The 17,213-nt window shown below is 50.4% G+C and overlaps 1 protein-coding gene across 1 annotated transcript in view; it reads left to right on the top strand.

The window, feature by feature from the left end:
• The window catches only part of Ung (uracil DNA glycosylase), an 8,529-nt gene extending 1,023 nt beyond the window's left edge, over positions 1–7,506 (top strand). Inside the window, exons 2-6 of the mRNA XM_013349113.1 lie at positions 184–279; positions 3,829–3,926; positions 4,243–4,331; positions 5,212–5,390; positions 6,474–7,506. Coding sequence (XP_013204567.1) covers positions 184–279; positions 3,829–3,926; positions 4,243–4,331; positions 5,212–5,390; positions 6,474–6,614 — 603 coding nt within the window. The 3' untranslated portion in view covers positions 6,615–7,506. The remainder of the gene's footprint in view (positions 1–183; positions 280–3,828; positions 3,927–4,242; positions 4,332–5,211; positions 5,391–6,473) is intronic.
• Positions 7,507–17,213: the final 9,707 nt, after the last annotated feature.

Below are 17,213 nucleotides of genomic sequence, written 5' to 3' on the forward strand. Positions count from 1 at the left end.
GTAGACCAGGCTGGTCTCGAACTCACAGAGATCCACCTGCCTCTGCCTCCCGAGTGCTGGGATTAAAGGCGTGCGCCACCACCGCCCGGCTTTCAAATACGTTTTATAAAAAGGTTTTTAAGCCTACTTTTTATGGTTTCCTGTGAGAATCTGCTTTTAAGTCTGGTTTATCTTTGAAATCAGCTAATGGGCTTTGTTGCTGAAGAGAGAAAACATCACAAGGTCTATCCGCCTCCGGAGCAGGTATTCACGTGGACCCAGATGTGTGACATCCGAGATGTAAGTGAGACTGGGGTCTGGGTAGGGAAGCGTCAAATAGTGTTTCCTAATTTCAGGCCGTGGTTTGGGACTAAGTGACCCTGAAACGTGAGGCTCTCTTGTGTTGCGGGAGCAGAGCTGAACTGAGCCGAGCCACGGCACTCAGCCACTGGACGGAGCTCCGGCTGTTTATTCGTTTAACCATATTCTATTTCCAAAACAACAGGAAACGTATATGTACACATTTGCTTGCATGCTCCTTTTTTCTCTTAAATTTTTTGATAACAAAAGAATTTATAAGAAAGAACCTTGTTACCCCAAGGTTATTTCAGTCTCTTGATCATAGGCAGTGGGAACGGAGAAGTGAGGGTCTTTCCATTCTTATTATGTGCGATGTGGGGAAAATGCAAAGAAGTTAACACATACTTGTAATCTCAGCACTTGGGGTTGGAGGCCAGCCTGGGCTACTTGAGACCCTGACTCAACAAAATAAAAGGCAAAAGCAAGTGCTGTTATATCTGTACCGAGGTAGGAAGAATAGCCTGGAATGCTTGTTTCAGGTAGCGTGCCTGCGCTACTCTGAATGACCGTCCCGATGGATGGCTCCTGGTAACTCCACTCTCCTGGCTTCCTCAGCCAGCCTTTCTCAGACTGGTAAGGAGTAGAGCAAGTGAGCAGATACTCAGAGTTGAATAGTCCAGAGTGTCCTCAGCCTGCTGTTGAGTGTGAACCCTAAAGCCACGGTTTGCTTGAGCAAACTCTTGGGTGTGTGGATTTGTGTAGAGACTGCTTTGTCTCCTGCTTAGAGGGTCATACCCCCGGGAACTCTAGCATTGTCTGTCATAGCCTTTGCTGCTGACTGTGCTGGGGATTGAACCAGGATTTCTCAAGGCTGTGCAACTGGACGCATTTCATTCTGACGGTGATCTGAGTTACCCAAACTGGCTTTGAACATACTCAGGCCGACCTTCAATTTCTGGTTTATTTTTGTTTTTTCTGTTGTCTTTGATTCTTGCAGTGCTGGGGAGTTGAGCTCATAGTGTCAGTATTGTGCCTTACCATTGAGCCATGGCCTTGATTTTTTTGTTTTTCAAAACAGGGTTTCTCTGTGGCTTTGGAGCCTGTCCTGGAACTAGCTCTGTAGACCAGGCTGACCTCGAACTCACAGAGATCCGCCTGCCTCTGCCTCCCGAGTGCTGGGATTAAAGGCGTGCACCACCATCGCCCAGCTGGCCTTGATTTTTTTAAGATTTATTTATTAATTATGTATATAACATTCTGTTTGCATGTGCTTTCTGGTTCAGAAGAGGGTACCAGATCTACTACAGATGGTAATTAGCCATCATGTAGTTGCTAGGAATTGAACTCAGAACCTCTGGAAGAACAGTCATTGCTCTTAACCTCTGAGCCATCTCTCCAGACCACCCAGCCTTAAATTTTGATGCACTGCCTCAGCCTCTCAGCCGGAATTGTAGTCTGAGTGCTTGGTTCTTAGCATTTTGAACGTTGATTCATTTTCTTGGACTGTCGTTCTCAAGAGCTTTGGTGTACGGCATCCTTCCTTTCTCTTTTTTAAATGCTTCTTGTTTATGTGCATTGGTGTTTCCCTGCATGTGTATCCGTGAGTGTCAGATCCCTGGAACTGGAGTTGTAGTCAGGTCTGAGCCGTCACGTGGGTGCTGGGATAGAGCCCAGGTCCTCTACAGCAGCTCCTTTCTCTTCCAGAGGGTAACTTAAAGGAGTCTTGTTCCCTCCACCATTAGGTTCTGATTGAACTCGGGACATTGGGTTTGTAGTCAAGTAGCTTTACCTACTGAAGCATCTGAGCCCCGTATTTTTTTATTTTTGATGAACACATATTGATTGTACGTGCTTTGCAGGTATGGTGACATTGCACAGCTGTCACCCCGGACATTTATCTTTACTTGTTTTCCTTTTTTCTAATAATGGCTTTTACATTTTTTGTACACTTTTGCCTGAATGTGTATGTCTGCAGCACATGTATGCAGACCCTTTGGGAGGCCAGAAGAGGGCTGGGAAATGAACCTAGGTCTTCTGCAAGAGCAACCAGTGCTTGCTCTTGACCATCTCCAGCCCTCATCTTTGCTTTGTTTTGGAAACATTCCAGTTCTTGCTCCTATTTAATTGTTGTCAACTGAGGTTACTATAGTGTGCTATAGATCATTAGAAGTTGCTTCTCCTTGCTGGGTGGTGATGGTGCACACCTTTAATTCCTGCACTTGGAGGCAAAGGCGGTTAGTGAGTTTGAGAGCTGCCTGAACAGAGTGAGTTCCAGGACTGTCAGCTGCACTGGGAAAGAAACCCACCTGGAAAAAACAAAAGGGCCCTGGCCCCACCCCATCCCTCCCAGCTTCCGCTAGTCATTGTTCTCTTCCTCTGTTGGAGTTGGTCTGAAGGCCTGGGTGGCACACGGAGGCTCTTCACTGATTGCCTGCCTTTACCATGTCTTCCGTGTCACTTCAGTGTGTGCCGTGGCTGCATGACTGCGCCCCAGCCTTGCCTCTGCCTGTCACTGGTTTTAGGGTTAGTAAATGCCTTGCCCCAGGAGCTGTAAAGTAGATGGTGAGGCCATTGGGCTGCAGCCGTGCCTGACCCTCAGGAAGACCCCTGGGTCCTCTCAGCCTCTGCTGGGGACTTCTGTGGGGAACACACAGGCTCAGGGAAACCAGGTGCTCTGTCCACAGTTGTCCTTGCCCCATCCCCAGAGTCCTAAAACAGGAAAGTCCTGTGTGCTCAGGTTCTTCATGGAGGATGCTGACTGTCTGGCACTGAGGCAGGCACAGAGCTGCACAGTGGGAATCAAAGCCTGCAGCTGAATTCTAAGGGAACAGAGGTATTAGCCCTGGAGAAAATGCTAGAAGGACATGGAAGCAGAAGAGTGAAGACAAGACAGGGTCTGTGTCCACACCAGCCTTCATGGCTAGCCAGCTACTCCAGCGCTTGTTACCTGGCCTCGTTCTCAGCGTGTTGCCCATTCAGTCCTGTGGTCATCGGCTGTGGGGAGGGATCTGGGTGCCTGTCTGTGAAGCTCCGGTTGGGTCTTCCTTTGCCCAGCCCAGCAGGGTTTTCCCATAAGGAGAGCAGGCTGACTACCTGGGAAAGCCAGGACAGTAGGTGGTAGCAGGCCAGGAGTGTCTGGCCTTTTAACATTGTCGTCCACAAAGGTGGTGGCCCATGTGCTACAGGGATTTCCATGGGTACTGAGAAGTGCTTAGCTTGCAGTGACCACCTCCCCTTACCCCCATGCGGTGCTAACGTGTGATGGGGCTAGGATGGTCCCTCCTCTGTATGTTTTCTGAGTGGTTCCATGCGTTACCAAGTTTCGTCGTGTGAGAAGTGAAGAGAAACCTACGTGGGCCATTACATCGACACCACCGAGTGAATGGGGTGTTAATGGGACTGCAAGCAAGCAAGCATGTGGTGGGCTGTTTCTTTTGGGGTCCTCAGTTGGTCCTTTAGTGGGGCTCCACTGTTCATTGTGGTGTCCTGTGTGTCCACCATGTGTTGCTCTTAACTGAACCTGGTATTGTCTGCTACTTGCGTTTACAGGTGAAGGTTGTCATTCTGGGACAGGATCCTTATCACGGCCCTAGTCAAGCTCATGGGCTCTGCTTCAGTGTGCAAAGACCAGTTCCACCTCCACCCAGGTACATCATAGTGCAGCTGGCATCAGTCAGGTCATGGGCGGTATGGTTGGGATGGCTGGGTCATTGAGGATTGGCACTGCTGGTGGAGGGTGCATATACCAAGAACTAGAAGGTGGATTGTGACTGCCCTACTCAGTTCTTCCACAGTGCCATGGTGGAGGGCTGTAGTAGGTGCTAGTCAGGGTTGTGGGTGTCTGTCTCTTCCCATGCCATCCTGGCTTTTTGTTTCTAACCTTTTCGTGCCCACTTTGGAGACTTGTATTTTCAAACTGTTGGGGATTCTGGTTGATTGTGCTTTTCTCTGCCTTGGTTTCAGTTTGGAAAACATTTTTAAAGAGCTGTCTACAGACATCGATGGTTTTGTTCATCCTGGCCATGGGGATTTGTCGGGGTGGGCCAGACAAGGTAACCAAGCCTAGCTAGGCTTATTTGGGACCAATGCCAATAGCCTGCTCTTGTGCTTCTTGTCCATCCGTCTGTCCCTGTATGCCTGGGTGTGCTGGTGTGTGTAGGTGTGTGTGCTTGAGTGCTGATGTTGGTGGAAGGCAGAGGCACTGTGTTCCCTGGAGCTGCCCACCATGGGGTTAAATTCAGGTCCTCGTGAGGGTCGGTATGCTCTTAACTGCTAAGTTGTCTCCATTCCCATTGCTGTGTTTTCAAAAGTCGCCCATCCTGTAATAAGGACTCTGATAAGATCCTGGAGCCTTTTTACCCTGTGTTGTCCTTAGCTACTCTTTTTCTTCTTCTTTTTCGATGTGCATTGGTGTTTTGCCATGGATGTCAGGTTCCTTGGAACTAGAATTAACAGACAGTTGTGAACTGCCATGTGGATGCTGGGACTTGAACCATGGTCCTCTGGAAGAGCAGTCATTGCTCTTAACCACTGAGCCATCTCTGCAGCCCCTCCTCAGCCACTCTTAACCATTGTAGTTTTAGTTCCAACACGCTTGCTCCTGGCAGTTTGTTCTTGGCTCCTAACAGTTTGATTTTGTTGCCATCAACTATTTTGGACCCATTTTCTTTTTTGGTTCTTTAATATTACTTAGCATATGAATTTATGAACACTTTGTTTTTTGTTTACTACCCAAAACTGGGAGGTGCTAAGGGGGCAGATATGAAACAAAGAGTCCTGAATCATCTGGCTCAGAGGTCACTGCTGGTCATGTTGTAACTTTCTTTATGGCCCAATTTCACTTCTTCCCTGGGTCTGTTGTGAGTGGCTTGGTCGGTGCAGCCTCTGTAGAGCTTGTTTGTGTGACCCTAACCCTCTCCACCCTGTTCACAGGTGTCCTCCTCCTCAACGCTGTCCTCACTGTCCGCGCCCACCAGGCCAATTCCCATAAGGAGAGAGGCTGGGAGCAGTTCACTGATGCAGTTGTGTCCTGGCTAAACCAGAACCTGACTGGCCTTGTCTTCCTGCTCTGGGGCTCCTATGCTCAGAAGAAGGGCAGTGCCATCGATAGGGTATGTATCTTCTAACCGCTTCACAGAGAGCCAGGGAGCCTCGGGTGCCTTGAGTGCACAGCCGTGAGACACTGTTTAAAATCTATTATAATTAGAATCAGGTTCCCACTGACAGTTAGGGATGTAATATAATAGAAGCATTAACCTGCCCCGTGATAAGTACACCATGGTCCCTGGCACCCTGTTTACATGTGATGTAGTACTTGATGAACAAGGCAAGTGTCCTGCTTCCGAGAAACTTGGGGCCGTACAGAAAACGCCTTCCACTGAATCAGACAGATGTGCTCGCAAATGCCCTGGGCAGTGAGCACTTGAGCTGGGGCGCTGCTTGTGAGTGCCCAGCAGCACCAGAGCGCTTGCATCTTCTCCCTGTCACCAAGACACGGAAACAAGAACCTGAGGCAGCGTCTTCCTTGAGCCCTCTTACCCATCTTACCAGTGAATCCTGTCTTACCAGTGAGTCTAGTCACCTGTGTCCCTAAAATGTCCCAATACTGCTTTGCATTGCCTCCTGGGCTGGATGCCACTATTTCTGTAGTAATGGCTGCAGGTGGATGTAGACAGTGGGGCAGAAGTGGGGAGAGGGGACCAGAGGAAGCTTACTAGGGCCTCTGGGAGCAGCTGCGTCCAAACCGCAGTGAGACTGAACCTGGTATGTGTCAAATCTCAGAATGACTTTGAGGGTGGGGACATAGTCACTCCGTGTTAAGGAGCTAGACAGTCTCAAATGGAAAGAAACCTCAGCACTTAATCACACTTAACTACTCTTACAGAGAGGACCAAGGTTCTGTTTCCAGCACTAAAGCAACTCAGCTGCCTAGGGGGCAGGGGTGGGTGAACTTATCGCTGCTGCTTCATAGCAAATGTCACCCGACCGTGGTCAGAGCAAGAATAACTGGGTAGTAAGTGTGGCCACTTACTGTCGTTGCAGATGTTGCCCTATGCCTCTGAGCCCGGCAAAGCTGAGCCTCGAGTTTGTGAGTGCTAGGGCTGAACACACTGCAAGAAGGTGGGCAGGGCAGAGCGTGCATGGTCTTGAGGGACAAGGTGCCTGCTGCTACACTCAACTCTGTTCTTTTTCAGAAGCGTCACCATGTCCTGCAGACAGCCCATCCCTCCCCACTGTCGGTGTACAGGGGATTCTTTGGATGTAGGCATTTTTCTAAAGCCAATGAACTGCTCCAGAAGTCTGGCAAGAGGCCCATCAACTGGAAGGAGCTGTGATCTGCAGTGCGGGCCACCTGTCTCCAATAGTGGCTCTGGGATGCTGCCACTGAAGCATTGGGCAGTTTAGAAGTCACTGAAAATGTCCCTGCTGTTAAGTTTCTGTGTGTGAGGACAATGGAAAGATCTCTGTAAAGCAGTCACATGCCAGCCAGGCTGCAGAAACCACAACTTTAGCAACCAGACCCCGATTGGCACTAGGTTGGAACTCTGGGCTAGTCAGGGTGGCTTCTCATGGTCCAGTCACATACTCGGCCCTCTGGGCTATATTGGCTTGCGGGAGAGATTTGTACCTTTTGATCAGCTAAAAGTTTGGCACCTACTGCTGTTTACTTTTGCCTTTAGACTAGAGGTTACAAGGTGTTCTGGCTATGTTCTAAAGGCCCTTATGTCTCTAAAGGGTGTTTTGTGATCTCAAGAAATGAGGCTAGAAATTGAGACTGTTCCCGATTACAAAGGGAGCAAGTGTGTGTTTTCCTGGGCTCAGGAGTGGCTGTTGCCCATCCTGCTGCTTGTCTAGATTTTTGCCTTAAGCAAGTGGTAAGTTGAGCAAAGCAGAGGACAGGTTTGTTTTTGTTTTAAATGGGGGGGTTCTTCTCCTGCCTCTGGAGTTGGGGTTCCCCACAGCAGATGACCGGATGCTGGTTTGTGTAAAGAGCTGGGGATCCAGCCCCTAGGGTCCTGGTTTTTATGGACTGGATTCACGCAGATTATGTTTTTCTGCAACACTGCAGGACATTGTCTTTCATAAGATGGGCAAGTCCATCTATTTTTCTCAGTTCTTTTTTGAGAGAATCTACTAAGTTTATATCTCACCCTGGATTCAGTAGATCCAGCTGGTTAGAGGGGTGACCCTGCATGGGCAGGATAATAAAGAAAAACTGTTGAATTTGGATTTGTGCTGACTGTTCCTTAGCATTTATTTGCAGGTACCCTGTGCTGCTTTTGTCACCATAGCAACCACTGATTGTAGGAAGAGCAGCCCTTTGTCCTTATGGCCTATGTGTAGCTCTCCACAGGGCCACCCACTGCCAGCCTGGAGCAGTATACTGCTGCTGTGGGCAGGTTGGCCGGGGTAGAGGTCTGCTGGGACCCCAAAGAAACAGTTTTCAGCGGGGAAGTAAGCCTTTGGGGATTCTGGCTGAGTTCTGATCTGTTCTTGGGAATATGAGGTTCGGGTGTGACTGACCCCATTGGCCCAAGTGGCTGTCAGGCGGGCCTTCTAAATGAAGGTGGGATTCACTGGTGTTGAGGAAGGAAGCAAAATGAATCAAGGAACAGGGTGCTGCTTGGTTCCCGTGGGTGCACACAGCCGGCCCCAAGTTGCAGAGTGGCTGTAGGCCCAGGAAAAAACGGTGCTTCCTTCCTGGCCTCGTCTACAGAAGGTGGCGCATAAGATTCTGTGTTCTGGGTCAACAAATAGGCTCCTTGAGGAGGAAGATGCCTGAGTTTGCCTACTGGGGTCTTCAGGGACACCCCAAAGCCATGTGGTGAACTCCCTTGCTCAAAGGCAAAGTGAGAAGCCCATTTCTGCCAGCTAGGGTGACACTTCTGTGCAGGTCTGTAAGAGGGGAGCCATCTTAAAAGCAACAAGGAGCAGACAGCCATTGATTGGTGGCACACACCTTTGATGAGCAGAAGCAGGTAGATATAACTAGGCTATCGGGCCTAGGATAGCCAGGGCTACGCAGAGAAACCCTGTCTTAAAAAATCAAGAGAGGCTGGAGAGGTAGCTCAGTAGTAAAGAGCACTGGCTGTCCTTGCAGGAGGACCTGAATTTATAACTCCAGCTACACACGTGCACAGATAGGCATGTAGGTGAAACACTCAGCCTTAGGGTCACTGTGCTGTGATAAAATACTAGAAGCACCTTGGGGAAGAAAAGGTTTGCTTCATCTTACACTTCCAGGGAAAAGGACAAGAATGTGGATGCAGGGACTGATGAGAGACCACAAGGGAATACTGCTTAGTACCTTGCTCAGCTTTATAACCTCCAGGTTCACAAGCCCAGGGGAGCCACCACACACAATGTGCTGAACTGGGCCTCCTGCATCAGTCATTGAGAAAATGCACAGCACTAGCTAGGTGGTGGTGGCACTCGCCTTTGGTCCCAGCACTCCAGAGCTGGCAGATCTCTTGAGTTTGAGGCCAGCCTCGTCTACAGAGCTAGTTCCAGTACAGCTAGGGCTACACAGAGAGACCCTGTCTCAACCAAGTTGAAGTTGCTATGACACATACCAGTGGTTCTCAACATGTGGATTGCGACCCCTTTAGGGGTCAAACAACCCTTTCACAGGTTGCATCAGATATTTTCAATTTTTTTGTTGTTTTTGAGACTGGGTTCTCTGTAACTTTGCAGCCTGTCCCAGAACTCACTTTGTAGACCAGGTTGGCCTCAAACTTGAAGAGATCCACCTGCCTCTGCCTCCCAAGTGGTGGGATTAAAGGCGTGTGCCACCACCTGGCAGGTATTCACAACAGTAGCAGCGAGCATAATTCTATGGTTGGACTCTCCACAACATGAACTGTATTAAAAGGTCAGAGCATCAGGAAGGTTGAGAACCACTAGCTTAGACTGAGTTAGGAAGATCTGGAGTTGGATACCAGCCTGGGTTTCATAGCAGGACTCACTCAACAGTAAAAGATGAAAACGATCCCCTAATGCTATTCCAGCTGGGGATGGAAGATTCCCTGGCCAGTCAGGAAGAAGAATTATATGCATGTAAATCAGTCTACACAGCCAGATAGCAGAGGCCCCTCTGTGTGGCACAGTGTAGGAGGCCTGAGAAGACCTGCCTACAAAAAATGGTTACTGTCACCTCCCTCTGGGGCTAGGAAGTCAGTTACGCAAATGTCATCCTGGGAACCCCAAGTTATAAACTAATTGTGTGAAAGTTCATTCCCTGGTTTTGGCCTGAGCCCAGCAGGACAAAGTTGAATTCTCAGCTCTCAATGCCAGGCCCTCTTCAGTCCTCTCCTGGAATAGTCTCAGGCTCCAGTGGAGAAGCAGAGTTTGGGTATGTATGTGATACTAGCAGCTTTTCAGCCTTCCAAAACTTTATGATGGATGGGGGTAACCGAGAGACACTTGAGTTGGCCCAAGTCAACTTGAGGACACCCACCCCACCCCCTTCCCGATCAAGCTGAGCAAAGACTGGAAGGTTCGCTGGAGATGGCTCTGTAGATTGAACTCATGAGCCTGTTAACAAAGCTGGATAATCTTGTCAGTCAACCCCTGCCTAGATCATAATTGCAAGGTCACTGGGAGAGAAGGGAAGAGTGGCTGGGGAGAGCACCCAGGCCCTTGGAAACCGCTCAGCAGGAGCTGTGTACTCAGCCGGAAAAGGAATGTATTTGGTGGGCTTGTCCGAAAAGCCTTAAGTCACTCGGCTCTCCAGGAGAAGCACTTTCCTGGGAACCTCTTTGGGGATCACGTGAGCTCCCCTAACGGTTTGGGAATGAGGCTAGGCTACCGCGCTACCCCCGGGCTTCACTCTCCATTCCCAGCTGTGTGCTTGAGTGCTGGTCTACACTGCAGCTCAAGAGGACAAGAGTTAAAGTTTGCTTCCTACCCAAAGCCCGTTGGAGAATACCCCCAGAAACCCAGTGTATGTTCACTTTTCCTAACTGGAAAATAAGCCCATAAGTGAAGTAGCCCAGGCAGGGTAGCAGGTGACCCAGGAGTGGCCAGAACCCCCTGTACTGACTCCGTGCTCCTCATTGGCTTCACAGCATAGCACAGCCATGGCTAGCACAGCCATGGGGACAGAATTCGAAACCCTATACTATTGTCCCCCCTTCGTCTGAGCACAGTGCTGCCAAGTGGCTTCTGCTCACTTGTCTGCTGCCAGTTCCAGCTGGGACCTGGAGGTGACCTTTGGCCCACAGGTCTCAGAACACCCTGTGACTGCAGCGTGGGCTGGCTTCTTCTGTTCTGCTCAGCCCTCTCCCGAACCAGCCAATTCCGAATAAGGCAGCCTTGTTTTTTAATCCTCACGTCCCCCAAAAAATTAGGAATATTTTATGAGCATGACACGATTGCAGAGGGTCCCCTAAAATCGTGTTGGGGAGGGCTGCCAGACCATCTCTGGGTGTCTTTCCCTCGCTCGCTCACCGTGTGTGGACTCACTTCTGTCACAGGCCAGAGTCACCTCCCCCTTTGCTTCTGACACTTTGGGCTTTAGCTGGCTCTTGTTTAAGTCCCTAGGAATTTGGAAGTAAAGTGAGCTGTGGGGTTGAGGGGTGGACCAGTTCCCAGGGAGTGCAGCTCCAGGCAGGGCTGCAGTTTCATTTTCCTCCCTGCATGGGTCAGCCTGGCCATTCAGGGCCTTGAAGGTTAAATGCTCTGGGGGATATTTTTAAACAGTAGGGGCTGGTTAATCTAAAAGTGACATTTACAGACACAGCAGCTTAGATCCCGGCCTCAGCCAACAAGGAGCTTGAAAAATGTCACTGCGAATTCACAGCTGGGAAGCTATGGGGAAAGCAAGGCCAAGTAAGTGAGCCCTCCCCTCCCCAGGGTCACGGACCTCAAAGCCAGTCAGCCTCCAAGGGATGGTGTGTGTGGTATGTGCGTGCACAGTGTAGTGTTGGCCCCAGACAAAAGCAGCCACTTGGGGTTTAGGGGACACTGAGGGAGCTGGTGAACAGTTTGTTATAAGGGTTCTATATTCTCATGCAGTACATGCCTCTTTCCCATGCTACTGCGTTACAATTATTTTACAATATAAATGGCCTTACATATAGGTGGGTGGTCATCTCAACTGCTCCAGGACAGGGTGATTCCTGAGACTCAGCATTGTCTTTGGTTGGTGTTTGTTTTTCCATGACGTCCTGGAACTTGCTGAGTCATCCAGACTGGCCTGGAGCTCACTGCAGCCCCCCTGCTTCTCCAGTCTTCAGTGGAGTCCTAAGTGCAGGCCTGGCACCTGCTTTGTCCGTGACTTCCACCAGAAGCCCTGGGAAGGCGTTGTGGGTGTGTTTGTCCCTATGTAGGAGCTGCACAAACCACCTCCTGTATTTATCGTGTTTCCATCCAATGCAGAAGTGACAATGGCATTAGACAGTTTTTAGGTCGTGACATGGAGGTGGTCTCCAGATCTTCCTCTAATAGAATCTTGGCTATCTTTTGTTCTAACACCGTCTCTGAATTATGAGTCAGGAATTTCACTTCCAAGTTGGGCCCATGTCTCCCTAGTGGAGTGTGGGAGCAGCAGCCAGGAAGGGCACGCATTCCGTGTTCTGTTGGTTCTGTTGTCTTCAGCTGTTGCACTGACTGACGTACTGTGGCAGGAGTGGGGTGAGGTGGGGAGATGGCTCCCGGTGGCCGGCTTGTGCACTTGGATTCTAGGAACCCAGGGCTGCTGTCAGGGAACCCAGCAGAGCACTCCAGGACTGATTGCTGTGGCAGAATGAGCAGGGTGCTCAGGGGAAGCCACGGGTGTGATTTATTCCAGTCCCCAGGTCTGAATGCCAAGCCATGATGGCTCAGGTCATTCGAGTGGTAGATGATAAAGGTCTCACCCAGGTCCCCCCTGCTTCTGCCCTGCTCTGTAGCCTCTTAGCCACTCATGTCTGTGCCTGGTCTGTGGGAGCAGCCATTCTCTAGGAAAGGCCTCTTTAGTTTGCTCAAGGGTGGTATCAGTCGTTTTTCTCTTCCTTGAATATTTTTTTACATTTGTGTATTTGCGCAGATGTGGAGCATATGGAGGTCAGTTGGTTCTCCCCTCCCACCACTGATGACGTGGGGTCATTGGGTTTGGCAGCAGCAAGTGCCATTCTTTACCTGCTGAGCAATCCCATTGGCCCTCACTCAATCTTGTAAAGTGAAAATAATTTCCGATTAAGAGTGGTACTGAAGGTATAATTCTGAGCTCTTCTCTGTAAACTTCAGTGCTTAGGATTGTCCAGTGTAGGAATTGTCATCACCTGACTGGAAGTTCTTCCTTACTCTTGTGAGGGAAGATTGGTCTCATGTTTACCCTTTCATCAGGGTGGGACAGTGGCTGAGCAAGGTGGAGCCAGGCTGTGGACCAGTCTGGGACCCACATTGTCCCTAGGAGCACAGAGCCTTGGAGGCAGGACCACAGAGTTCTATCACTGTGGGGCACCTTCAGGGACCCTGCATGGCGCAGCTTGGCAGAGGTGAGGACCCTCTGCAGGTCCTGAGAGACGGGTGAGGCACAGGTGGGAGCTGGGGCCTTGACTGCAGGCTGTGCTGTTGTGCTCACCTAGCTCAGTCCCCGCTCTCCTACCTCCTGGGGACATTGCTACCCATGCAGGTCCATGATCTGATACCGTAGTTTCTCTGTATTCCAAAAGAAATTAGAAAGCAGAAACCAATAAAGGAAATGGTATATTTACCGTTTGGCAGACTAGCGAGAGAAAGCAGCCATTTTCCAGTGGGCGCGTGCCAGCCTTGCAGCTGGCAGAAGTTAGAAGGATCCATTGATTTTGCTGTGATGCTGCAGCCTGTTCTTCCTGGGGGGTGGGGGAGGACGCCTGGGCCTCTCCCGTGTCCTCGAGCACCAGGACATGAGTCAGAGTTCCTGTGGCTGTTAAGGGGGAATAAGCAGCTAGTGAAGTCCGCACTCCGTGCCGTCGGCAGGCCATGGTCGCATCTTGAGTATCTGCTCCGTACCTCGGAGTTCACTGGATTTGCGACCTGCAAAAGGATTTATTTTCAAAGTTGCATTTCAAGTATCTTGGTAGAAAGGGACTGGGCAGAGGCCGTCAGCCAGGAGTTCTGTAGTCAAGAAACATGCCCAGGTTTGAGCCTTGTCTGGTCTCACGGAGCTTACCTTCCATTCGGGAGATCCATATACCCAGAACAGTGGCCCACAGCACTGCCACCTGGGACCAGGCAGGCAGGCCTGACAGCCTGATCTTTATCCCCAGAAGTCCCAGTGAGAGGAGAGAAGTGACTCCTGAAGGTGGCCTGATCTTCTCATGCGTGCCACACACACACACATGCGCATGTCACACATAGAAATGGTTTTGAAAGTCTATTTTCAGAATAATGGGTCCTGGGGAACCATCTGCACTTTGTTTTGCATGACACTGTGATGTCCTGGTCTCTGGACCAATGGGATGCGTTTTGACCCTCTGCTGGCATGGAAAGCTCTGGAGCCTCCTTGGTTTTACTCAGGACAAGATTTAGCTTTACCATGTACATTTCTTCCAAGTAGGGAAGGGAAGGTCTTAGTATCTTAGGTACTGGCATACCTGTGAATTTCTTCTGAGGTTGCTTGTGTTTGAGACGGGGCCTAACTGTAACTCAGGCTGGCCTCTTGGAATTTCCTCCTGCTTCCTCCTCTGGAGTGCTTGCAATTACTACCACACCCAGTTGTCTGTGACTCTCTTACGGGATGTTTTTGGCTCCTCTGTGCACAATGGACCAGACTGGAAACAGGGAGATGGGCTACAGGCTTGTGCAATGGCCCTAGGGCTCATGGCTGCTTGAACTTGATCTTAGATTATTTGCTTAGCCTGGTGCCTGGAATGCTGCTGAGCACAGTTAGTGTCAGCCAGCTTTCCTGCCATCCGCCTTCCTTGTGTGCACGAGAAAAGCAAGACTTAGGAGCTTGGCGAGAGCTCAGGGTTGCGCAGGAATGGAGAAACACTTGAGCCCTTCAGGCCGTGAACCTCCAGAGGGCTCTTGGGGTGTTTGTTTGTTTGTTTTATTTTTATCTATTGATTGATTTGAGACACTCTGGGTGGCCCAGGCTTGTCTGTGGCAGAGGCTGGCAGTGGGCTCCTGCTCCTGTCTCCTCTACATGCAATGGCTGGGATTGTAGGCATGTGCACCGTGCCTGCCAGGTTCTTTTTTTTTTCTGCTTTCATTAAACAAATTAGGGAGGCACCCACACCACAGTGTGTGCGCGTGTAGGTCAGAAGACGACCCGGGAAAGCTAGTTCTCTCCTTACACCATGAGGCTTCCATGGATGGAACTTGGGTCTGTCAGGCGTGGCAATCCCTACTTTTATCTGCTAAACCATTTAAACCATTTCATCAGTCCGGTTTTTGTGTTTTTGACATAGACCCTGCTCCCTCAGTGAGGTCACCCTGCTCCCACTTGGTGAGGTAGAAGAGAGGTTCCAGCTGGACTTCTGGGGCCTGGATCCCACTTCGTACTTGTACCTGGAATTTCCATATCACTGATCTTGTGGAGCTAAAGTGGCCTTAGGAGCTGCTCTCAATGCGCTTGGACCCACACCACCTCCCAGCCCTCCCCAGCCCCATTGCCATCCTCACGACAGCTAGGTCAGCACAGGAAGGCCGCAGCATGAGTGTGCAACAGATAGTCAGTGTTGAATCTGCCTGGCCGGCAGAGCTCTGACCCCAGGAGGCGAATTTAGAGCGACTTTCGGTTTTGCATTTGGAAATGGCTAGCTGGGGAGCACACTGTTCTTTCCCAGGGAGGCTATTTGCCTGGGGCTCAGTTCCCACCAACACTGCCACCTCAGTTTCTGAGGCTGGTGGGAAAGCCCCCTCTGGCGTCTGGAGGTTACTCCACTAAACCAGGCCATGTGTTGTAATAGTCCAGCCTCAGGAGCTGCTTGGGGGAGGCCTCACTTGGTAGAAGAGATGTTCCAGCTGATACCAGGTGAAGCAAAGGGTGAGATTTCCCAGGGGCAGCCAGCACTTCTTGAGGAGCAGTGTGAACGAACAAAGTGCGGTTATCATGGCGGTCACAGTGGATGTGAAGTCAGGCTAAGCAGTTTACCCTGGTGAGCTCCATCACCTAGCAGGCTGGTGGGGTTGCTCCTGTCATTGTCCCTGTTTTGCAGATGGGGAAGTTAAGGCTCCCATTAACTCTCTTACAGCTTGAAGTTCGGATGGGCTCTCTTGGCACTAACTGGGCACCTGTCATGTGCTGGGCACTCACAGAGTGCCCTGTCGTGTAATCACCTGATATGTTTATATCGAGACGCACTGGCTTTTCTCAGGTGTGTTTTCCACTCTGAAGTTCCGATCCGATACCTCCAACGCTGTGCATGCCCCATGCCCCAGCGCCTAGTGGACTTGGCACCAGCCATGTACCTGCCAATTACCTGCTTGTTCTCGGCCTGGCAGCGGGGCTTCTCTGGAGACCCATTCTCTGGCATGTGATAAGTTTGGGAACTACTGACTGATTGATGGGGCCTTGCCTCCTGCTTACTGCTTTTTCTGCTGCTTGTGGAAATTGTTTTCCTTTGAGAACATGGACAAGGCCCCCACCCTAAAGCCCAAGCTGGCCTCAAGCATGCTACAATCTTCGTGGCTCCGCCACACCTGAAACATCATCCTCAGCCTCTTAGCCAGCTGAGGGACTGAATAATCCACAGCCTGTCCCTCTACATGTTAAGTCGTCCCTGTGCCTCGGAGCTGTGTGACTACAGGCAGCTGCAGTTAGCAGGGGCTTCCAGGGCCTGGGGAGACAGCTCAGCATGTGCTGCTCTTTAGAGGAGTTTGGTCCCAGCGCCCCACATCAGGCAGCAGGCAGCTCCCTGGAACTTCAGCTCCAGGAGCCTCATGTCCTCTTCTGGTCTTCACAGGCAAAGGCATTCATGTGTGTAAACTCATGCATAGCCAGACATACACAGAACAAAAATAAATTATCTCCAAAAAAAAAAAAAACCCACCCCAGTTTTTTGAGCTAGGTGTGATGGTGCATGCCTGTAATCTCAGTGCGTGGGAGGCTGGGGAAGGAGCCTGGCTACCTTCAAAGCTGGCCTGGCCATACTGCGAGGCACTGTCCCCCACCCCCAAAAAAATAAAAAATAAAACTAAAACCAGGAAAGTCCACACATGGTAGCTCATACTTTTAATTTCAGTACACAGCAGCAGAGATAGTCAGATCTCTGTGAGTTCAAAACTCGCCTGATGTATATATACCAAGTTCTGGGCTCTGTAATGAAATACTATCTCAAAAAAAAAAAAAAAGCTTTCCTTTATTTGAACAGAACACTCCTGTCTCCCTAAAGCCCTTTCTAGGAAAGCCTGAACTGTGGAACTCTTCTGTGTCTGTCCCTGAGGTAAGAGAACAGATGAAAGTAACCCACAGCTCTAGGAAGCCACAGTACACCCCGCAAGACTTCCTTCTGAAATGAGATGGCTCTGTTTAGTTTTTGTGTATATTGTGGTCTGACAGCCACACGCCATTTCATGGGTGTGGTGGTCCCCACAACAGCTTGCGACAGTGGTTTCTCTCCTTTTGAAGTGTGGGTCTTCAGGTTTGGCAGCATGCACCTCCCACCGGCCGGGCCACCTTTCCAGCCTTGAGATGTACGTAGCTTTGCTGTGTAGCCCAGGCTGCCCTCTGCCCTCTTCCCTTTCCTGCTTGGGCCCTGAGATTGCAGCCAACAGCACACCTGATCAGACAGTACTTCCTGCTCTCATGACTTGGGCCTTCCTTAGGGTTCAGGAGGAGAGCATCCCACCTATGAATCAGAATGAGGCCTGGGTACTCAGACTCTCGAGTGAGGCCACCAAGGGCCAGAGGGATTGGCCAGGCCTCGGTTTTCTCTTCCATAGGAGGGAACCAGGAAGTGGGGCTTTTGTAGAGCAGAGGCATAGGAAATGAGGCCATGAGGGAAGCCCCAGCCTGTGGCTGTCCG

This window comes from Microtus ochrogaster, chromosome 2 (assembly GCF_000317375.1).
Source record: "Microtus ochrogaster isolate Prairie Vole_2 chromosome 2, MicOch1.0, whole genome shotgun sequence".
Classification (NCBI taxonomy): Eukaryota; Metazoa; Chordata; class Mammalia; order Rodentia; family Cricetidae; genus Microtus; species Microtus ochrogaster.